The 25,299-nt window shown below is 40.8% G+C and overlaps 1 protein-coding gene across 1 annotated transcript in view; it reads right to left on the reverse strand.

Annotated features, from left to right (window-relative positions):
- LOC128735901 (NACHT and WD repeat domain-containing protein 2) overlaps nt 1-25,299 on the reverse strand; it is a 330,075-nt gene that overhangs the window by 271,811 nt on the left and 32,965 nt on the right. Inside the window, exon 2 of the mRNA XM_053830380.1 lies at nt 19,716-19,804. Within this exon, the coding sequence (XP_053686355.1) occupies nt 19,716-19,804 (89 nt within the window). The remainder of the gene's footprint in view (nt 1-19,715; nt 19,805-25,299) is intronic.

Below are 25,299 nucleotides of genomic sequence, written 5' to 3' on the forward strand. Positions count from 1 at the left end.
GCTACTAATTTCGGCATAGCAATCGCTTACGCGTATTCGCTCTTGATGATGGTTTGAAAAACATACAATTATGATCACGTTTACTTATTCTAGAAACTAAACAGCTGTGAATATGCTATCACAGAACAATTCTACTTCTTTTTATCTCGGAAGAACTCAAAAATTCCCCTCTGATATGAAAATATTAATCAATTTTCATTCACTAGCCATTAGCAGCATTTTGTTTTTAATTCCAGCATATGGTGCGTTATTTACACTACTACCAATATGTGAGGCCTGAAATGCTTCTATCGTGTTGACATAGCTAGTATTTGAGTGACAACCGGCGCTTATGTATATGAATAATTCAATGATACACTAGCGCCAGCAGCAAGCTGTGTTCACTGCAAAACTAATTATCTTCAATGAGCCCGGAATGTAAGCAATAGCGACATGTTATCCATCGGTCTCTCTTTTGATCTGTTTTTAAAAAGCATTTAATCCCTGTGCTGGTATTTCGGCCGGTCGGATTTAAAAAAACACAGACACCACTATAGAAAATGGGCTCAATTTAGCCGCAGCGACTTCATCATTTCTCGCGACTATAACTCAAATTCAGTAGCGTTTTATTAAGACCAAAATACAAGCTGATATTCAGTAAATATTATTCTATCAACTGGTATAAAAATCTTGTCTCGAATAAATATAGTTTCAATGTAATTCCTGAATATTGTTCAGGCTACCGCTTAATGGGCTGGAAATGGCTTATGGCTTATACCAACACGTTGTTCCCTGCAGTTGAATCCCGTCGCCAAGTAGATTCAATTTACGTAGATTTTTCGAAGGCTTTCGACCTTGTTCCGCACACGTTCGTAATCGACAAACTTGCCCATCTTGGCTTCCCGAGTTGGATAGTTGAGTGGCTGGAATCATACCTCACCGGACGAAAAACTTTTGTACAGGTTGACCATGAAACCTCAACAACATTCAACTTCACCTCAGGAGTTCCTCAAGGGAGTGTACTGGGTCCGCTTATTTTTATTCTGTACGTAAACGACCTCACATATCGGATATCATCCGGGAAATTACTCTTCGCTGACGATCTCAAAATCTTTCGGGTGATATCATCCGCCCAAGATTGGACCGCCTTGCAAAGCGACATCGATCAACTCTTGTTGTGGTGTGACGAAAACGGAATGGCTGTAAACATCAAGAAACGTAAGGTAATATCTTTTACTCGCTGCCTAACTACTACTGAGTTCCCATACAAGATTGGCTTGGCCGTCCTCGAGCGGGTGAAATCTATACGTGACTTAGGTGTGATTTTAGATAACAAACTCGTTTTAGGATAAATTGTTAAATTGATAAAACGTTTTAGGATAAATTGTTAACCGATTTTCGATCTGTTTTTTGCATTAGGTTTGTAAATCTTGTTTTCAAATGTATGAATGTTTTATTTTTATATTGGACAAGATGGCGGTCATAAAACGATAAAAATCCCTTATTCCTTAAAATTTCAAAATCGGCCTTTCGACTTAATTTTTTTCCCAGTGGTCAAACTCAAAAAAATTTAGTTTTAAGTTGAAAGTCATCAAAAAATCGTAAAAGGAAGCCAGAACAGAAGAAAAATTTAAAAATTGTTGCACGGTAGAAGACCTAACTTTTTAGCAAACCTCAAAAGGCTGAGTGTCATTCATTGTTTAACTCAGGTCGATGAGATCGACAAATGTGATTGTATATATGTATGTATGTACGTATGTATGTATGTATGTATGTATGTATGTATGTATGTATGTATGTATGTATGTATGTATGTATGTATGTATGTATGTATGTATGTATGTATGTATGTATGTATGTATGTATGTATGTATGTATGTATGTATGTATGTATGTATGTATGTATGTATGTATGTATGTATGTATGTATGTATGTATGTATGTATGTATGTATGTATGTATGTATGTATGTATGTATGTATGTATGTATGTATGTATGTATGTATGTATGTATGTATGTATGTATGTATGTATGTATGTATGTATGTATGTATGTATGTATGTATGTATGTATGTATGTATGTATGTATGTATGTATGTATGTATGTATGTATGTATGTATGTATGTATGTATGTATGTATGTATGTATGTATGTATGTATGTATGTATGTATGTATGTATGTATGTATGTATGTATGTATGTATGTATGGATGTATGGATGTATGTATGTATGTATGTATGTATGTATGGATGTATGTATGTATGTATGTATGTATGTATGTATGTATGTATGTATGTATGTATGTATGTATGTATGTATGTATGTATGTATGTATGTATGTATGTATGTATGTATGTATGTATGTATGTATGTATGTATGTATGTATGTATGTATGTATGTATGTATGTATGTATGTATGTATGTATGTATGTATGTATGTATGTATGTATGTATGTATGTATGTATGTATGTATGTATGTATGTGTATGTATGTATGTGTATGTATGTATGTATGTGTATGTATGTATGTGTATGTATGTATGTATGTGTATGTATGTATGTGTATGTATGTATGTATGTGTATGTATGTATGTATGTGTATGTATGTATGTATGTGTATGTATGTATGTATGTGTATGTATGTATGTATGTATGTATGTATGTATGTGTATGTATGTATGTATGTATGTGTATGTATGTATGTATGTATGTGTATGTATGTATGTATGTATGTGTATGTATGTATGTATGTATGTGTATGTATGTATGTATGTATGTATGTACAGGGGTTAGACAAAATGATCGGGACAGGCAAAATTTTGATGAAATTCAAACTGCCATAACTTTTACAAAATTGAACGTTTTTAGATGAAACCAATTGTATTCGACGGAGAAATTTTCCTAGTTTTTCAAAAATATGTCAAGATTCACAATAGTCAGCGGACAACGGAGATATTCCGGGTTGTCTGGGGGTATGTCGAAAACTGATTTTTTTAATGTCGTGTATCTTTTCCTGTCGTGGAAATTTATTATTTTCCCAAAATTCCCAAAACTAGATTTCATTTCCAGTCGATTGGTTGAAAAATAACGGAAATCCAACGAGAAACAACCGAGATATGGCCATTTTAGTGAAATCAGTTCTGGAAATGTTGCCAGTAAAGTCTTACTTTTATGACCATTTTAAAACATGACCAAAACCATTCCAATATGGATTTCAAACTTCAAAAATTTACGAGGGTTGAAAATCTTGAAGATAGGCACCAATATTGACATGATTTCGAATATTCCCTGAAACGACCACTTCCACCGGGGTACCTACAACCTGCTACAGGGTTGCCATGGCACACTGCGGACCTGGAAATGCTTCCAGTGTGCTTTAACGTTTGATGCTCATATTGACATGGTTTCCGTCATGTCCTAAACTGGCCAAAGCAATAGATGTTACTAGTGGTGATTTTACAAAAATGGCCGTAACTGGACTGTTTTTCGTCGGATTTCCGTCGACCAATCGACTGGAAATGAAATCTAGTTTTGGGATAAAATATGAATATGAATAAATTTCCATGACAGAAAAAGATACAAGTGATGAAAAAATCAGTTTTTGACACACCCCCCGATAACCCCCAGGTAACCAATAAGCATTAAAATAAGCAGTAAATCAGTCGTTTATTAGCATCCCTGGCGTTTTATACTGCAGGTTGTTGTTAATCAGCTTTTTGACTGCATAACTGTTATAAATTGGCATCCTCAATTCTATTTAAATTCTTCTTGTTGGTAACTAGCTGCAAATAAGCATTGTCAGCACTATAAGAGGGCTAGCAGTAAATTAGGCGTATATTTTGCCAAAATAGCATTTAAGTAGCATTTAAGGCAGCTTAAATGCTTATTGGCTTGCTTTTAAATTGCATTGCAAATGCTTATTGGTTACCTGGGCCTGGAATATCTCCGTTGCTCGCTGACTATTGTGAATCTTGACATATTTTAGAAAAACTATAATGATTTCCCCGTCGAATGCAATTGGTTTCATCTAACAATGTTCAATTTTATAGAAGTTATGGCCGCTTGAATTTCGTCAAAATTTTGCCTGTCCTGAACATTTTGTCTAACCCCTGTATTTGGCAACCTTGCCTGTAACGTTGAGTAACTGTTTTTAAGCTTCGACTTTTATTTAACTTTTTGCTTGAATTTCGGCCTCCAAATCTCGCGAATATTACTTTGTCGACTAATCGCGAAGTGCTCTTTTGTGAATTTGGTGAAGTTTAAGTGAAGATTGCGTTCAATCACCGAAGTGTATTTTTGTTTTTATTTTGCATTTATAACTGTCACTGCCACTACGCCCATTTTTTTCATCTGAAGCGCCATCTGTGAATAAGGAATATAAACCTCAACATCTCCTGTTCGCTGGCCACGCCGTTTGTGCCCAACTATACCAAACTGTAGCTGGTTATTCAATCGCCTTCATTTAGACCACCTGCTTGTAAAAGCTCTTGTAACGATAGATAAAGTTTGCTACGAATGTTCTCATCCCATTAAAAATCTGAACTTGAGCAAATGTCATCTATGTGAGCGTATAGCTCACATGAAATGCATTGGCTGGGTGCGATCGAATTTAGACCTCTTCAATGAACAAACGAATTTGCTGTGGTTCTGCGCGGACTGCATGAAATCGATTGACAATTTAAAGGCGCAAAATTCGTCAGATACTACTGCTGCTGTTTTGTCGTCTCTCGCTGATTCTGTTAACGACTATATGAAGGAGGTTAAAAATGATGTTGGTCACATTGCTACATTAATCGGATCGATTTCGGAAAAGCTTTCAGCGAATTCAATTCCTGCAATTTCATCGGCCAGTCGTAGAACTATGCGCCCTAGAATCGCTTCACCGAATGATACTCCCAAGCGCTCCGCTGGTTTTTCAAATTTGATAAGTGGCACTAGATCAACTGACAATTTTCCCAAACTTGTCGATACCGTTCCGCAACCTGTCGCCAAATTTTAGCTGTATCTATCGCTCATTGCGCCTCACGTGTCCGAAGACGAAGTTTCAGCACTTGTGCAAGAATGTGTCACTGAAGCTCAACCGGTTGTAAAAAAAACTATCAAAATGACTACTTGTCAAGCATAGCTACCAATACCCCCCCCCCCCCTTCCTTTCCGCTCTTCCCCCTCCTTCACCAAAAATTTTCATTTCTTTCCCCTACCGTCCCTTCATCAATTGTAGAACCATCGTTTCAAAAAAAATATTAAATATATGTATGACCTCATTCCAAGGTCAAGACTAAAATCTTGAGATTAGTCTAAAAAAAACTAGTAAAGAGAGATGCTGATATAAAATCTTTGGCATTTATTTCTTTTAAAATTGGCCTTGATGCACATCTAAAAGATACTGCTTTATGCTACGAATTGGCCGAAAGGAATTTATTTTCGGCAGTTTGAAGAGCGAAACATGCCATCGGATTTTTGGGAACCGCAGGCTATAAAATTTCCGAGAACGGAAATCATGAATCCAACGCAGTCTTCATCAGCACCACAAAATTGATTTCTCGACCGCCGGTGGATTTTGGGGGCCATCTGGCCCCCAGTTCAGTTAAGTCTTTGCAAATTTCTAAATTTCAAAAAATTCATGCAGATTCCGTTCCCCATAGCCCCACCAACAGCCGCTGCGATGGTGTCACCCGTCGTAAACAACTACAACCCGTTCCTTCGTCTGAGCCTACACATCTACTGTTTTACTATCAGAACACACACGGGTTGCGAAGCAAAATCTCTGAATTTGCACTGGAGGTTTCAGATTCGCTTTACGATTGTATTGTGCTTACCGAATCTTGGCTCGATTCGCAAATCGCATCTGTTGAACTGTTTGGAACAGATTATATTGTGTATCGCTCGGATCGTACCTCAAAGAATAGCATCAAGGTTAGGGGCGGCGGAGTGGTTATAGCCGTTCGTCGTTCATTGTCGTCCGCACTGCTAGTCGAAGCAATGGATGAATCACTTGAGCAGTTATGGGTAACGATTAACAACAAAGGTTCAAATATTGTTTGCGGCGCTATTTATATCCCACCTAGGCTTCTGAATGAAGTCGATATCATTGATCGTCATATTTCATCGCTAGAAAAAGCTGTTAACTCGACTGATATCAACGACTATATTATGCTGTTTGGCGATTTCAATCGTCCTGGTTTATCTTGGTCGGTGCACCCGCAAGATAGTTACCATTTCATTGACGCTTTACGATCAACGGTGAATATTGGTAGCTCACATTTATTAGATGGCATGGCTTTGCATAACATGTACCAGATTAATCCTGTATGTAATCCGAACGGAAGGTTTCTGGATTTAATTTTTGTAAATCAGCAAGCTTTGTCTGCTTGTTCCGTTATGACAGCTCCTGATATCCTTTGCAATGTTAATATTCACCACCCACCACTGATGGTTACGTTTAACTGTATGTTAAAAGCACAATTCATAGACGAATTCGATCCCAATTGTTTTGACTTTCGGCGAGGAAACTATGTTGCAATCAATTCCACCTTAAGAGGAGTTGACTGGAATTTAATCAGCAATTGCGATGATCCGGCTGAAGTAGTCTCTAGGTTCACCGTAAAAATACAAGGTCTTATTCTGCAGCATGTTCCCAAAGTTCGTCCGCGTCCTAAGCCTATCTGGGGAAACAGGCTTCTTACTAGGCTTAATCGCTTACGGAAATCCGCTCTTCGAGCCTATCAGAGAAATCGGAACCCTGTTAATCGATATCGTTTTACCTCGGCAAGCAGAACACATAAAGCACTGAACAGAAATCTTTATAAAAGTTATGTACGTAAAACTGAACGCAACTTACGGTTGAATCCGAAAAATTTTTGGAGGTTTATTAATTCAAAACGAAAAGAGGACGGGCTTCCCTCTAGCATGTTTTTGTCTCACAGCGAGACGTCGACAAATAGCAGCAAATGCGAATTGATTGCTGAGCATTTTGCTAGCGTCTTTAATACCAGACTTGCTTCGTTGGACGATATTGCTGCAGCCATGGTGCTTATTCCTGACAATGTGGTCACCGCAGAATTATTTGCAGCTACTGACGAAGAAGTCGCTAAGGCCGTTCGTAATATGAAGCAGTCCTATCGCCCTGGCCCCGATGGCATTCCTGCTGCTTTGCTAAAGAATTGTTACGATGCTTTGAAGTTACCGCTAACTTCTATCTTCAATCTTTCGTTGCAAAGTCATCAATTTCCTTGTAGCTGGAAGGAGGCTTTTATGTTTCCGGTGTTCAAGAAGGGCGATAAACGCAATGTAGAACAGTATCGAGGGATTTCCTGTTTGTGCGCCTGCTCAAAAGTTTTTGAAGCAATTGTCTACGATCGTCTAATGTTCAGCATAAAAAACTACATTTCTACGGCTCTGCACGGATTTTTCCCTGGCAGATCCGTAGCTACCAACTTATTAGAATTAACTTCTTTCTGCTTGCGTAGTATGGATCGAGGACTTCAGGTTGACGCTGTCTATACAGACCTGAAGGCGGCATTTGATCGTGTCGATCATGGAATACTGTGTGCTAAGTGCAACAAACTCGGAGTATCTGTCGCGATGGTAGAATGGCTGGAATCGTACCTGCGGAATCGCAAAATTGCTGTGAAATTGGGTACGTCACAATCCAGCTGGTTTAATAACAATTCAGGGGTTCCAGAGGGCAGCATTCTGGGACCCCTACTGTTTTCGTTATTTATCAGTGATATCACAAAGCTGTTACCTCGCGGAACACGATTATTGTATGCGGACGACACTAAACTCTATCAGGTTATTCAAACTCGTGATGATTGCTCCAGACTTCAAGCTTTAACTAATCTGTTCGCTGACTGGTGTCGACGTAACTATAGACATTAAGCATTTCAAAATGCACTGCGATGAGCTTTCACCGCAAAAAACAGCCTTTGTTATTTGATTACCGTATTGATGGGATATCTCTTCAACGCAAGGAAGTCGTAACTGATCTTGGAGTAATTTTGGACGCTCAACTGACATTTAGGCAGCATTACTCCATGATCATTACCAAGGCAAATCGTCAGCTAGGTTTAATTTTCAGAATCGGCAAGGAGTTTGACGATCCTGGGACCTTGCTCGCTGGTACGCTCTATTCTAGAGTCTGCCTGTGTTGTATGGGATCCGTATTATGACATTTGGGTGCAGCGTATTGAGCGTGTACAAAAACATTTCATCAGACGTATCTGTCGTACACTGCCATGGAGAAATCCTGAGAGTTTGCCATCATATGAAGACCTCTGCTTGTTAATTGGAATCAAACCCCTCGAACAGCGACGAAAGCATATCATGTCTCAAATGGCCCACAAAATTCTAACCGGTGGCTACGACTGTCCTAATATCCTCGCTATGTTACAAATGCATTGTCCTTTGCGCCCGCAACGCCATCAACATCTTCTACGCTTAAACGTTTATCGTATGAATTACGGCCAACATGAACCCATCCATCGTCTGGCAGTGGCTTACAATCAAAGTGATATTAGTTTTAACTTTTAATATTTGTATACTGCTGTTTTTTGTTCATTTTAAATTATTGTAATTGTTATTCTTATCCATTTAAGTTATTGTAAAATTTTGATTAGTTGATAAGTTTTATTACTTGATAACCTTCTGTGAAAAGATGCAGGGTTTTTATGCCGGGTTGAAACTGTCATTTGTGCATTTCAAGGTGGCTTTTCCCTGCCATATTTCAATATTCATTAAGACAACCTATGTCGGATGAAATAATCAATAAATAACAATAACAAATAACAATATATGTAGGAGGGGCGTATGTTTTCTTCATAGTTCCAATAACGTCATTAGGAGGAAATCTCGATGGAGACTCTCTATGAATTACTACATATTGAAATCTGCTTAACTCAGTCTCTAAATATGATTGCACTAAACGCTGCTTCTGTTGACATCATGTCACGTTCATCATGTTTTCTGAGCGCGCACGTGTGTGTGTGTGTGTGTGTGTGTGTGTGTGTGTGTGTGTGTGTGTGTGTGTGTGTGTGTGTGTGTGTGTGTGTGTGTGTGTGTGTGTGTGTGTGTGTGTGTGTGTGTGTGTGTGTGTGTGTGTGTGTGTGTGTGTGTGTGTGTGTGTGTGTGTGTGTGTGTGTGTGTGTGTGTGTGTGTGTGTGTGTGTGTGTGTGTGTGTGTGTGTGTGTGTGTGTGTGTGTGTGTGTGTGTGTGTGTGTGTGTGTGTGTGTGTGTGTGTGTGTGTGTGTGTGTTATTCACTGGAAATACATTAAGTTTAGAAATCTCTTATAGTGACTACAAATTTTCAAAACATATTTCGCTGAGTGGCGCATGATGGCACGTAATTCTTTCCTAATTTGGTAGTATATACCTGAGATTGAACCCAGAATGCTGAATTAACCTGGAGATATCTGGAGAAAAAAAGTTCTCGACTAACAAAGCAGAAAATTCTACTATTTTCCCATGTTTTTCTTCTTCTCATTCTTTTAATTATTATTTTTCTTTTTCTAGCTATCTAAACCATCTGTTTTTTGGAAAGCTCATTTGATTACCTTTTTAATGATATATAATACATAAGATTTAATTTTGAAAATAGTGTTCAAAAATTGACTTCAAACTGAGCGTGTTTTTGGCAAAAAGCGTAAATATCATACCGTTTTTCAACTTTGACAGCCTCTCTCTCAGAAACAACATCGAATAGAGTCTTGCTATTTTGAATTTTTCTTAATTCAAGTGTTTACCATAAATAGAAAAATTCATTAAACGGATTAGTGAAAGTCAGTTTTCTGATTTTTGTCCGCCTGATATCTCATAGTGCTATGCCCCCTTAACCGTTATGTGTTTCGACAGGGTACCCGGGTACCTTTCCAGATTTCAAAGTAAGAAATTCTAAAGTTTTCTTCGGCCCAGGATACTGAAACTCTGTGACATCTTAGAACTAGCTAAATTACTACTTTTTTAAAATAAGTTTTCGTACCCATATTGTTTTCAAGATACCCATATTGCCAGTGTTGCAATCCAAACAGTTCTGTGGCCATAGGAGGTCCCACGGGAACTTGTTCCAGAATGGTCATTCCAAGGATAAATAATTTTACTGTTTTAAAACAATGAAAAATGACGTTTCGGAGTAATTTGAGGAATTTTGAATACCCATTTTACTATGATTACATCCAAAATCTTAAAAAGTGCTTTAATTCCGGAACATATCCTCGGAATACCGGATTTCCGGGAGCCAGATGAACCGCTTCCGGTTCTGTTGTAACCCCACTGGAAGTGGATAAGTTGCTGAATCTTTAGGTGGTAAGATGGTCCAAATCGGTCAAATATTGCCAAAGTTACAAGCGTTTCAATTTGTGGGTACTTGGGTACCCTTGTCGAGCACTTAAAGGTGTTTTTTGTCGAACACATAACGGTTAAGGGGGCATAGTACTTTTGACGTAGGACTACGTCTTTGTTTACTATACTGGGACTGGGTAGCATTTTGTGAAAACGAAAATAGAAGTGTAACGTCCGAATGAAAGATTTCAGATGGTTATAACTACTAAACTACTGAACGAAACTGAACAATTTATGTGTCGTTGGATAGGTAAAATGACTAGCAATTTTATGGAGCAATTTTTTTTTAAGGAGAGCACTTTTTCGGAGGGCGTAAGAGGGGGGAGGGGCTCCTATGCAAATGAAACACAAATTTCCTCAAAACTCGAGATATAATCAAGCAAATAGATGTAAATTTGGCATGTGTGGGTTTTAGAAGGCAAGAATTTTTTCTCCTTCTAAGAGGGGGGGCTCCTATACAAATGCAATACAAATTTCCTCATAACTTCAGAATTAATCAAGCAAATGGTACCAAATTGCGCATGTCGGTGTTTCAGAAGGCAAGAACTTGTTCTCTGGTGAATTGAGACTTCTCTCCTTTTTAGGAGGGGGCTCCCATCCAAATGAAACACAAATTTCTTCATAACTCTAGAATTAATCAAGCAAATGGAACCAAATTTGGCATGTGACGGTTTCAGAAGGCAGGAATTTTTTCTATGGTGTACTGAGACCCATCCGTCTTTTAACAGGGGTGCTCCTATACAAATGAAACAAACAAATTTTCTCATAACTTGAGAACCAATTAAGCAAATGGAACCAAATTTGGCATGTGGAGATTTTTGGAGAAAGGAATTTTTTCTATGGTGATTTAGGACCTTTGCCGTCTTTAAGAAGGGGGGATCCCATTTCCCATTCAAATGAAATACGAATTTCCTCATAACTCTACAACTAATCAAGCAAATGGAACCAAACTTGGCATGTGGGAGTTTTATGATGGTTTGGTACCCCTCACCCCTGTGGTAGGAGGATAATGACTCTCATACAAATAACACAGAAATTTTTGCGTATGAGCCATATTTTCTGCAATGTTACAAGCGGTAACCTGTGAAAGTAAACTAGTAAAACCTACTCGGAGCAAGAGACAGTGAATCGACGCCGCTAACTTTCGTACGTGTTGCCATTCATGTCAAAAGAAAAGGACATTCGAATGGCATGTCATATTTGCGATGAACGTGCTTCGGTTTTAATATTATTTGTAACCTATGGCCCTTTTAAAGGCCACAAGCGAGTTAAAGTAACGTTATTGAAACATGTCATGCTACGCATAATCATATTTAATACAATAATCTGTGGATTGGTCATTACTATTTCAACCTTTATGATGTACACAAGTGATTTTTAAAAAAATCTCTATATCTATGTTACAGGCGTTGTACTTATGAACCCCCGTCCACGTATTTTCGAAGCCACCATTGCATTCAATGAAGAATTGAATCTGAATATTTCGCTCTTCCCTTTTAAACATTCACTTAAGGGATCTCTCAATTTGCACTCATTTACAGTTTACTTTAGTCTTTGATCTAATGATCTGATACAGTCCTACGTCACGCTTTCGTACAACCCTTAAGGCTGTATACCTTATATTTTACACCATATTTTTGCCTTATTTCAAATATTTTTTTCTCGATAACGCGAAAAGCGAATCGATTCGGGTTTTTTGCATTCTAAATATTGCACTTTATACTAATACTAGCTGACCCGACAAACTTCGTATTGCCACAAATTAACCTGTGTTGTACATAAATCATGAATCTCGGATGATCTTTGTCACTTCTCGAGTTTTGCAAGCCCCCCAGTGGGCGGCGCTTCCGACGGCGGGTCACCGGCAACACTCGCGACCGGCTCGTCCTGAATGATCTAGTGTTACTATAGATAGTTTTTGTGGTCTTGTTGTTGATTAATGTTTTATGGAAGAGTCTCGAATTTCTCGAGTTGGATTAGTTTTTGAGTTTCGCAAAAATTTCTGTTTTATTTGTATGAGAGTCCATATCCCCCTACCACAGGGGTGAGAGGTCTCTAACTATCATAAAATAAATTCAAGACTCAAAAATCTCCTACATGCTAAATTTGGTTCCATTTGCTTGATTAGTACTCAAATTATAAGGAAATTTGTATTTCATTTGTATGGGAGCCCACCCTCTTAAAAGGGAAAGGGGTCGTAATACACCACAGAAAAAAAATTCTGCCATCTAAAACTCTCACATGCCAAATTTGGTTTCATTTGCTTGATTAGTTCTAAAGTTATGAGCAAATTTGTATTTCGTTTGAATGGGAGCCCCCCCCCTCCTAAAAAGGTAAGAAGTCCTAATTCATCATGGGAAAAATGGTTGCCTCCAAATACACCCACATGCCAAATATGGTTCCATTTGCTTGATTAGTTCTCGAATTATGAGGAAATTTGTATTTCATTTGTGTAGAAGCCCCCCCTCTTGAAGTGTGGAAGGATCCTAATTCACCGTAGAAAATATTTTTGCCTCCAAAAACCTCCACATGCCGAATTTGGTTCTATTTGCTTGATTAGTTCTCGAGTTATGGGGAAATTTGTATTTCGTTTGTATTGGAGCCCCCCCTCCTAATGTGGGAAGAGGTCCTAATTCATCACAGAAAAAATTCTTGCCTCCAAAAACACCTACACGCCAAATTTGGTTCCATTTTCTGGATTAGTTCTCGAGTTATGAGGAAATTTGTATTTTGTTTGTATAGGACCCCCCCCCCTCTCCTAAAGTGGGGAGGGGTCCCAATTCATCATTGAAATAAAAATTGTCTCCAAAAACACACACATGCCAAATTTGGTTCAATTCGCTTGATTAGTTCTTGAGTTATGAGGAAATTTGTATTTCATTTGTACAGGAGCCCCTCCTCTTAAAGTGGGGAGGGGTCCTAATTCACCATAGAAAATTTTCTTGCTCTCGAAAACCTTCACATGCCAAATTTGGTTGCATTTGCTTGATTAGTTCTCGAGTTATGAGGAAATTTGTATGGAAGTCCCCCCTCTTAAAGGGGAGAGGAGTTATAATTCCTCTTATAAAGAGGGGAGGGGTGTCAATTCACCATAGAATAAATTCTTGTCACCAAAAAAAAACACCCACATGCCAAATGTTGTTCTATTTGCTTGATTAGTTCTCGAGTTAGGAGGAAATTTGTATTTCATTTGTACAGGAGCCCCCCCTCTCAGAGTGGGGAGGGGTCCTAATTCACCGTAGAAAATTTTCTTGCCCTCGAAAACCTTCACATACCAAAGTTGGTGCCATTTGCTTGATTAGTTCTCGAATTATGAGGAAATTTGTATTTCATTTGTATAGGAGCCCCCCCCCCCTTCTAAAGTGGGGAGAGGTTCTTATTCATCATAGAAAACATTCTTGCCCCTAAAAACACCTACATGCCAAATTTGGTTTCATTTGCTGGATTAGCTCTCGAGTTATAAGGAAATTTGTATTTCGTTTGTATAGGAGCTCCCCCCCTCTTAAAGTGGGGAGGGGTCCCAATTCATCATAGAAAAAAATTTTGTCTTCAAAAACACACACATGCCAAATTTGGTTCCATTTGCTTGATTAGTTCTCGAGTTATGAGGAAATTTATATGGAAACCCCCCCTCTTAAAGGGGAGAGGAGTTATAATTCCCCTTATAAAGAGGGGAGGGGTCTCAAATTACCCTAGAATAAATTCTTGTCACCGAAAACACCCACATGCCAAATTTGGTTCTATTTGCTTGATTAGTTCTCGAGTTATGCAGAAATTTGTGTTTCATTTGTATGGGAGCCCCCCCTCTTAGTGGGGGGAGGGGTCTCTAACCATCACTAAAACCTTTCCTGGCCCCAAAAACCTCTACATGCAAATTTTCACGCCGATTGGTTCAGTAGTTTTTGATTCTATAAGGAACACAGGACAGACAGACAGACAGACAGACAGACAGACAGACAGACAGACAGACAGACAGACAGACAGACAGACAGACAGACAGACAGACAGACAGACAGACAGACAGACAGACAGACAGACAGACAGACAGACAGACAGACAGACAGACAGACAGACAGACAGACAGACAGACAGACAGAAATCCTTCTTTATAGGTATAGATTTACAATTTTGTTTGCAAATGTGAACTTCTTCCCCTCTCCCCTACGGCTCCTTGAACATGATGATTCGGAAAAAACATGATTTGCGGTACCATGGATTGGAGCTGGTGGGCTTATCCGAATTGAAAAATTCCAAAACGACATGAAAGTATATTAAATTATCTCGTGTTTGACCAATCTTCTTCTTCTTCAGCAGCATAGAGCCAGGGTGGCTCGTGCTGTTTCAAGCACTCGTCTCCATTCAACTCGGTCTTGGGCCACTCGTCGCCAATTTCCTAGTCGTCTCAGAAGTCGCAAATCGCTTTCGACCTGGTCGAGCCATCGTGCACGTTGGGCCCCCCTGTTCCTGGTGCCGGTGGGGTTGTTGAAGAGGACCGTTTTCGTCGCACTGTCGTCCGGCATCCTTACGACGTGTCCGGCCCACCGTAGCCTGCTAACTTTCGCTAGATGTACGATGGGAGTCTCCCCAAGCAGTGCCTGTAGCTCGTGATTCATACGCCTCCGCCACTCTCCGCTTTCAGTTTGTACTCCGCCAAATATCGTCCGCAGCACTTTCCGCTCAAACACGGCAAGGGCGCGTATGTCCTCCGTAAGCAGCGTCACGGCTTCAAGTCCATAAAGAACTACCGGTCTAATAATGGTTTTGTACATTGTTAGCTTCGTGCGGCGGCGTATGCTTCCTGATCGTAGCGTTTTACGAAGGGCAAAGTAGGCCCGATTTCCCGCTTGGATGCGCCGCTGGATCTCCTTACTAGTGTTGTTGTCCGCGGTCACCAGCGATCCCAAATACACGAACTCTTCTACCACTTCTAGTTCGTCGCCGTCAACGGTTACCGTCCGTGGGAGGCGCGCATTTGTTTCCTTTGAGCCTCTTCCTTTCATGTATTTGGTCTTCGACGCATTTATTTTTAGCCCAATTCTCCTAGACTCCGCTTTCAGTCTGGCGTAGATTGCCTCCGCCGTCGCAAAGTTCCTGGCTATGATATCGAAGTCATCTGCAAAGCCTAGAAGTTGGCTACTCTTGGTAAAAATCGTGCCTCTCGTTTCAATGCCCGCTCGTCGGATCACCCCCTCAAGAGCGATGTTGAACAGCATGCAGGGTAGACCGTCACCTTGTCTCAACCCTCGTCGCGTCTCGAAGGGACTCGAGAGTGTCCCAGAGATGCGTACGAAACACATCACTCGATCCAATGTAGCTCTGATCAGTCGCGTCAGTTTGTCCGGAAAACCGTATTCGTGCATTATCTGCCATAGCTTGTCTCGATCGACTGTATCGTATGCTGCTTTGAAATCGATAAAGATGTGATGCGTGGGCACGTTGTACTCCCGACATTTCTGCAAGATCTGTCGGATAGTAAACATTTGGTCCGTAGTTGCGCGAGCCCCCATGAAACCCGCCTGATAATTCCCTACGAAACCTTGTGCTATCGGTGACAGCCGGCGTAACAGGATCTGGGAGAGTACCTTGTAGGCGGCGTTTACCAGCGTAATACCACGATAGTTGCAGCAGTCTAGCCGATCACCCTTTTTGTAGATGGGACAAACCACTCCTTCCATCCATTCCTCCGGTAGCTTTTCCTCCTCCCAAATCCTAGAAATAACCCAGTGTAGAGCCTTTGCTAGCGTTTCCCCGCCATGTTTATAAAGCTCTGCCGGTAGGCGGTCCTTCCCAGCGGCTTTATTGGTCTTCAGCAACCTGATTTCTCGTTTGACTTCTTGGAGATCAGGTGCTAGGACATCACTATCTTCCATGGGCGCTCCTAGGTTAATTTCCGTTCCGCCTCCTTCTGCGACTTCGCCATTGAGGTGTTCATCGAAGAACTGCTTCCACCTGTCGACCACCTCGCGCTCGTTTGTAATTAGATTCCCTCCCTCGTCCCTACACATGTCAGGTTTCGGTGTGTAGCCCTTCCGAGTTTGGTTCACCTTCTCATAAAACTTGCGCGTGTCATTAGCTCGGAATAGTTGTTCTAATTCTTCACGATCTCTGTCCTCCTTTTGGCGCTTTTTTCTCCTCAGGATCGTGGTCAACTGGTTCCTAGCTCGTCGGTACTTGGCCAGGTTCTCTCTAGTGGCAATACTTAGATAATTTTTCCAAGCGTTTTTTTCTCCTCCACCGCTTGTTGGCATTCCCCATCAAACCAATCATTTTGTGTACTCCGAGGCGCAATACCTAGTGCCGCGGTAGCGGCCTCTCCGATGGCCGAGCGTATTCTGCCCCAACCGTCTTCGAGGTTTGAAGCACCTAACTCCTCGGAAGAAGGCAGTGCCTCATTCAGTACTCGCGCGTAGTTCTCGGCAGCTTGTGGGTTATCTAGCTGCCTGATGTTCAGCCGAGGAGGGCGGCTTTGACGTGTCCGGTATACGGTGGACAGCTTTGAGCGCACATGTACTGCTACTAGGTAATGGTCAGAATCAATATCCGCACCCCGACGGGAGCGTACGTTCGTGATGTTAGAGAAGAACCGGCCCTCTATGAGAACGTGGTCAATTTGGTTCATTGTACGTTGGTCAGGTGATCTCCAGGTGGCTTTGTGGATCTCCTTGCGCGGGAAAAAGGTACTTCGGATCACCAGGCCTCGGAAAGCTGCGAAGTTTATACATCGTTGGCCGTTATCGTTTGTGTCGGTGTGCAGGCTATGGGGTCCTACCACCGGTCTATACATTTCTTCCCTACCGACCTGGGCGTTCATATCCCCGATGACGATCTTGATGTCCCGTGACGAGCAGCTGTCGTACGTAGCCTCCAGCCTCGCGTAGAATGCTTCTTTCTCATCGTCGGGTCTACCTTCGTGCGGGCAGTGCACGTTAATGATGCTATAATTGAAGAAACAACCCTTTATCCTCAATACACACATTCTCTCGTTGATCGCCTTCCAATCTATCACGCGATCCTGCATTCCGCCCAGCACTACAAAGCCCGTTCCCAGTTCGTTGGTAGCGCCACCGCTCTGGTAAAATTGGGCCTTTCCGCCACGGATCTTCCATACCTTCTCTCCTTTGCGACAGATTTCCTGCAGAGCTACGATGCCGAGTTTGCGGGGTTCCAGCTGTTCAATCAGCACCCGCTCGCAACCTGCGAAATTTAGCGATCTGCAGTTCCAAGTCCCGAGTCTCCATTCGTCGTCCTTATTTCGTCGCCTAGGTCGATGCCGAATATTCCGCTCCGAATATGCTTGAATGTTGTTAGTTTGTGTTGTTTAGGTGTGTAGCCGTACTGGGGCAACACTACCGAGTCTCGCGATGGGGCTGCCATCTCATAGTGCCGAGACGCACTATACCTCCTTCCCGGTTAGTATACGACCTTAGTTTCCACCGGGGTTGGTTACCCGATCTCCGCTAAGGTTGCTCGTATTCCGGCTGGTACCACGAGGAGGTCGGGATCGGAGTTGCTGGATAAGAGGCTAACGACCACTATGGGGTCTATATTCCGCATTATCTAGCCGTTTACCAACCATCCCATCCTTTGACCCATCCTTTTTTTAAAATTCGAACGCATAACAAAATGGCGGACATTCAAACATAAAAGTAAGGTTTTTAGTCGAAAAAATCAGAGGGGTTGTGTACAAGACACGACCGCATATATAGGTGACGCGGGACTACGTAAGTCTCTTTGTATATTGATAGTAGCATGTATTCATGCTTGTAATCATTCGATTCTTCATGTAGTAACATGAAGTAGCAAGTCAAAGTAGTCATGTCAATGTCATGTAGTAACAAGTCAAAGTAGTAACATTGCATACGTTCAATTCTCAAAAGATTGTGCATTTGAAAACAATTTAACAAAATCAAGAACACAAACTATTGCTTTCCGGCTACCTTACTGAAATTAAAGATTGTTTTTATTATCCATGGTTTCCTACGTTGAAGGGATTTTACCAATTCAATCCTATTTTATCAACAGCACATCTTTTCACTACACTTCTAATGAAACGGCAAGCATGCGTATTCATACAGAGTCATATTGTAACCAAACAATACAGCTGTAGCACATTTTTCCAACACAGATGTCAAAATCGCCTAGGTTTAATCGTCTCGCAGTAAAGAATTTGCGATCTATTGGGACAACGAGCTTGTGTCATTTTTTCTGGCACACTTCCCTAACACAGACATCAAATTTGACTAGGTTTAATCGCGTTCGTGAGAAATCTGTTGGCACGAGGAAGCTTTGTCACTTGTTTTGGCTTACTTCCCAAGCACAGATATCAAATTGGTATAGGTTTAGATCATCGTATAGAATCTTCCAACCAATCACGAAGCGAGAATTCTGGTAAAACATAGGTTCATTATTTTCAATTTTTCAGTAGTTCAACATCAAGAATCCATACTTTTCTTCATTTGAGTCAATTCTTAGAAGATTTTCCAATCGATTGGTGTAAGAATATTGAAAATCGATGGGAAAACCGCTGAGCTATTAGCGCTCAAAACCTTTCATTTTTCGTGACGCTCGCATTTTTCGATTTTTTGGAATGACACCCTATCTCAAAACTTGCCGTAAGACGTTGTCCTACGTCAAAAATTGACTTTAAACATTTCTAAAAAATACAGGAATTGTAATATCAAAAAAAAGGATGGGTCAAACACTAGATAATTTTGTTGGCTTTGAAACAAAAAAAGAATCATGAGAATTGCTTGAGTCGTTCTTGAGATATTTATGGTACCGACTTTCAAAACCTGGTTTCGAGAAAAATGACGTTGAAGTTTTTATTCGCTGTGTAATCGCTCCAGACATGCGCGGTACAAATAGCTGTAACTTTGCCAATTTTTGGAATTCATCGAAATGACTTGAAATTCATGGTCAAAATGTTAATCTTTCGAAATAATCAATAAAAAAAATTTCGATTTTTTTAAATTGAAAAAGTACTATGCCCCTTAAATGATGGTGCGACTAGAGGACGTGCAATTAGCGCACGAGTGCTGTAGTCCTTTGTGACCTGCAGCAGGAATCAGAAAGTTCAGTTGCTGAAAGAAACTTGATCAAGACTAACGGGATAATTGTTTTAACTCTGCACATATTCGATAATTTAGAGATGTAAACTCGTTGAATTGTAAAAAATCTGTTCATCACTAAAGAATGCAACATATTAATATAACAATTTATTTTTTTACCTCTTCAAATTTCAAAAATTTTTGAAGGGAGGGGGGGCGACATAAACTTTTTTTGTTTCATATTTGTATAAGCCTAAATAATGTTTCAACAGAAATAAAATATTTAGCACCTGTAAATCCAAATACCGTTGTGAAGATTAAATTTGTTCTCTCAGATTCTCTCAGTTACCTGGAATTCTAACCCATGCTTTTCACGGCAATAGTCCTTGATCCTTGGATAGCATTTGGCCATTAGATTGTTCCTTTCCATTGTAGTGTCTAAAATTAACAATATAAGGAATTACGCTTGTTAAACCTTCAAATATTACTATTCTAAAAATGCTAATGTGCTTGTATTGTTTAAATTGCAAGCCTGCAAGCCAAGGAGAACCCCATTTGAGTTGACCGCCAATTTTTTGTTTTTAAGTATTTTTGCCTTGACAGAAATTGAAAGAAAAATGTAAAACTAGTTCGTTAGGAAAATTCCTTCGAAAATGTGAAAGCTTTTTTCTAAACCTAATATTTTCGGAGATATAAGAAAAGAAAATAAGAGGGTTCCACAAAAACCGGTTTTTTTTTGCTGAAAAAAACCAGAATTAATCCACCTAGCTATGTGACCTTTCTACTGGAACAATATTGTTCAATGCTTGAAAAACGGCTAAAGAATGTCAAGATATTGCATTATGCAAAACCAAAAAGAAAAAATGTCTACTACGACGAATGGAAAATTTATTTGCGCATCGCGTTCGAACCTGATTGAACATGAATAACGACGCCACCCGACGTTCACCGAAAGTATTTCGCAACATCACACCATCCAGTGTTACCAGGTCGACTGCCTATTTTCCCGCTGCCCAGAGGTTGATTTCCCGCTGAAATCCCACTGTCTAGAGTCTGTTTCTCGCTAGAAATCCCGCTGAATCAAAAGTCATATTATTCTTTCGTTTTTGGTGCAGAATAAAAAATAAAAAATATTCATTTCAGTGTAGGCTTGTATTTGAAATTAAGATGATCTGCTGAAATTGAGCCGTTGCGATTGAATGAACATTATGCAAATTTGCTGCATTCATTTTGACGAGGTTTTTGGCTTCAGGAAACAGAAAAAGAAATATCTTGTTATCCCTCATATAATGAAATACGAAATTTCGCAAGAATTATAAGATTAAGGAGTCTAAGAACACATGCGAAAATTTTGAAAAAAGCTTTTAGTACAAATTCTTTTTCTGTGTCTAGCTACGATAAAAATCATGCAAAATTTCAGCAACGCTGACAAATGGTTATGGGTTTTGGTGACAAAAGAAGATATGTTTCAATCTTAGTACCTTAGTATAAGTACCCAAAAATCAAAAATATCTGTAAAGCGCATCGGCTCTTTGTTCTCGCTGATATTTTGTTTTAGGAAAAATGTTCTCAGCTTGGCATACACTTTTCGCTTCGATTTTGCTCTTCTGATTACTGCACCTCAGCCAAGCAGAATTTGAAAAAGTGGTTTATGGGACATTTGTAGAGCTAGCAATTATCTATAATATTGCCGAAGAAAGTAAAGTTTTATCTTTAGTATTTACGACGCTGTAGGGCTGTAATACCGTTGGTCGTAAAAAGAGCGCTCTTTTTGCTACCAAGAGGGCAGCCTTATAGCGCCATAAATACAAAAGGCATAGTAATAGGCATAGCACTTCAGCAATATTGTAGATAATAACTAATGCTTCAAAAGCCCCATACATCACTTTTTCAAATTTTGCTTGGCTGAGATGCAGTAATCAAAAGAGCAAAATCGAAGAGAAAAGTGTATGGTAAGCTGTACCGATTTGTTTTGGATCTGTTATCACACAAATGCTGCGGTATATAGCAAACTATGATGTATATAGATACATAAGTGTTGCTTTGTTTCCAATTCATGAATCAGTTAGATTTTGCCATTGACAACGTATTAGTTAGTGGAAAAATTAGGAATACGCAAAACGGATTGGTTTGGTGGTCTACTTTTTTAGAAAGTTCTAATGAGTATTTGTCAGAACTCGTCCCATTCTAGGCAAAAACCATAGAGTTTTCTAATCAACAGAATATACTAAACCCTCTGCCAATGCATGAGCAGACATAAGAATGTCACTAAACGAAGTGTTTTGCTGTCAACCTTTCTTTCAGTATTCTTCTGGCCTACCAAATATCGCTAACTCTAGATCCCGCTAAAATCCCACTGAGTTATTTAAGAAAACCGCTAGATTCCCGCTAGCCGCTGTTTGGTTATTAAGTCCCGCTGTCCGACTTGAAATCCCGCTAAATCTAACGGGAAAACCGCTGATCTGGCAGCGCTGACACCATCACTTCAGTCGACCAATAAGGAGCAAGCGCCGATTGCATGTTACGAACCAAGGACGAGAATAGTGGAAAAAACCTACCTGGACTGCGCTGATAAAAAGGACATGCGCGATTTCGTCACCATTCAGTGTTATTTCAGATTTAATACAATATGTACGTAAAAGTTAAGTGTTAATAAATCTTGTTTTGCCTTTCTACTATATAAATATATAGTATAAAGGTATAGAAATCACTTGGAAAACCGGAAATGGAAAGAAGGTCCTGCGGGCCGAATGCCATATACCATTCGACTCAGTTTCGAAAACTGAGCATTTTCTGTGTGTGTGTGCGTGTGTGTATGTTTGTGTGTGTGTGTGTGTGTGTATGTTTGTGTGTGTGTGTGTGTGTGTGTATGTTTGTGTGTGTGTGTATGTTTGTGTGTGTGTGTATGTTTGTGTGTGTGTGTATGTTTGTGTGTGTGTGTGTATGTTTGTGTGTGTGTGTGTATGTTTGTGTGTGTGTGTATGTTTGTGTGTGTGTGTGTGTGTGTGTGTGTGTGTGTGTGTGTGTGTGTGTGTGTGTGTGTGTGTGTGTGTGTGTGTGTGTGTGTGTGTGTGTGTGTGTGTGTGTGTGTGTGTGTGTGTGTGTGTGTGTGTGTGTGTGTGTGTGTGTGTGTGTGTGTGTGTGTGTGTGTGTGTGTGTGTGTGTGTTTGCGTGCGTGTGTGTGTAACGCTTTTCTATCCCGCTTTTCTCAGCGAAGGCTGAACCGATTTTAATGATCTTAGTATCAAATGAACGGTCTAGTTGTCCCATAATTTGATATTGAATTTCATAGTGATCGGACTGTTGGTTCAATAGCTATGTCTAAAAAATACGAGACTTCATTTTCACAGAGGTTCCTTACCCGATTTGAACAAAATAATGGCATTTACCAACGAAAGGAGACCCTTTCAAAGCTTACTTACTTATTCAGCCGAGAGCCGGGGTGGCTCTTGCCGTATCAAGAATTTCTCTCCACTATATTCGGTCCTGGGCTTCTCGTCGCCAATTCGTTGCGCGTCTCGACACATGCAAGTCGGCTTCGACCTGGTCGAGCTATCTAGCACGTTGAGCCCCTGTATTCCTGGTGCCGGTGGGGTTCTTGAAGAGAACGGATTTCACTACACAGTCGTCCGGTATCCTTGCGACGTGGCCGGCCCACCGTTAACTCCCAACTTTCGCCAGGTGTACGATGGGAATCTCTCCAAGCAGTGCCTGTAGCTCGTGATTCATACGTCTCCGTCACTCTCCGCTTTCCGTTTGCACTCCGCCAAAAATAGTCCGCAACACCTTTCGTTCAAAAACGGCAAGTGCACGTATGTCTTCAGTAAGTAAAGTTACTGCCTCAAGTCCATAGAGGACTATCGGTCTGATTAGCGTTTTGTACATCGTCAGCTTTGTGCGGCGGCGTATGCTTCTTGGTCGAGACGTCTTGCGAAGGGAAAAGTAGGCGCGATTTCCAGCTTGAATGCGTCGTTGGATCTCCTTACTCGTATTATTGTCGGCGGTGACCAGAGATCCCAAATATACGAACTCATCAACCACTTCCAGTCCATCTCCGTCAATAGTCACTGTCCGTGGGAGGCAAACGTTACTTCTTCGGGAGCCTCTTCTTACCATATATTTGGTTTTCAACGCATTAATTTGTAACCCTATCCTCCTAGCCTACGTTTTTAGTCTGGAGTAGATTACCTCTGCTGTCCCTCTCTCGTTTCGATGCCTCTCGTTTCGATGCCTGCTCGCCAGATCACACCTTCAAAAGCCAATATTGAATAACATACAGGACAGTCCATCCCCTTGCCGTAACCCTCTGCGCGATTCGAAAGGACTTGAGAGTGTTCCCGAAACGCGCACGTAGCACATCACTCGTTTCAGAGTAGCTTCGATCAGCCGCGAAACCCGGAAAACCGTACTCGTGCATTATTTGCCATAGCTGTTCGCGTTCAACGGTATCGTATGCTGCTCTGAAATCCACGAAAATATGATGCGTGGGCACTGGGCACGTGTACTCTCGACATTTCTGACCATGGGATCGTAAAGGCGACTACACAAATACGAGCGGAGATAGCGGCCTAGAGTTGGGACCCAACAGAAATGATTAATTCAACCGACCAACATAATGAAGAAGGAGATAGCGGCACGAAGGAGGGACCCAAGAGTATGAGTACACTTCAAAACAAAAACAGCAACGGCTGTACGCCACAGGAGGAGACGAACGTGTTTGCGAGAAGTAGAAGGCTAAAACGATCACCATTGCCGAACAAGGATACACTGACGAGTAGAAGTAGTAGTCTGCCTCAAGCAGAGCAGAAAGGACACATGACGCTGATTCAGATGCTCACGCCAAAGCCTGGAGGTTTCGTCCCTCGAGACGGAATGATGGAGATCAGAGCGAAAATCGACGAGATCTACGAGTTCATTAAGGAGAGGCATAACGTCCACACGCATATCAAGCAGTTGGTGGCGAGCATTAAATCTGCTATGACTACAGTTGAGTGCGAGCATATGAAACTCGAGACTAGAGCTGAAGCATCAGAGACGCCGAAAAGACCTCCAATAGTGAATTCTCGCACGGACAAAAGGAAGAGGGAAACGCCTGGTGAAGAAGAGGAGCAAAAGAAAGTTAAGAACGAAGAGGAAGACAATCCGGACCAAGGCGAATGTAGTGGATGGCGTACCGTCGCAAGCAAGAAGGAGAAGCAGAAACAAAATGAAGTGGAGAATGGCGAGCAGAAGAACCCCAGGCCTCGGCGGGAGAGGATTAAGGGCGATGCGCTGGTTGTCGAAGCGAACGCCAACGTTTCGTACGCAGCGATCCTCCGAAAAGTCAGAGAAGCCCCGAGGTTGAAGGAACTTGGACAGAAAGTGGTAAGAACCAGGCGAACTCAAAAGGGAGAGATGCTTTTTGAACTGAAAAAATTAGAGGGGTTGTGTACAAGACACGACCGCATATATAGGTGACGCAGGACTACGTAAGTCTTTGTAGTGATAGTGGCATGTATTCATGCTTGTAATCATTCGATTCTTCATGTATACAGACTATATGCAACATATATACATGTTACATGCGTTGTATGTAACATTTATCAAAGTAGTAACATTGCATACGTTTAATTCTCAAAAGATTGTGCATTTGAAAACAATTTAACAAATCAAGAACACAAATTATTGCTTTCCTGCTACCTTACTGAAATTAAAGATTGTTTTTATTATCCCTGGTTTCCCACGTTGAAGGGATTTTACCAATTCAATCCTATTTTATCAACAGCACATCTTTCCACTACAGTTCTAATGAAACGGCAAGCATGCGTATTCATACAGAGTCGTATTATATCCGAACACTACAGCTGTAGCACATTTTTCCAACACAGATATCAAATTCGCCGAGGTTTAATCGTCTCGTAGTAAAGAATTTGCGATCTGTTGGGACAACGAAC

The sequence above is a fragment of the Sabethes cyaneus genome, chromosome 2 (genome assembly GCF_943734655.1).
Source record: "Sabethes cyaneus chromosome 2, idSabCyanKW18_F2, whole genome shotgun sequence".
NCBI classification, from domain to species: domain Eukaryota; kingdom Metazoa; phylum Arthropoda; class Insecta; order Diptera; family Culicidae; genus Sabethes; species Sabethes cyaneus.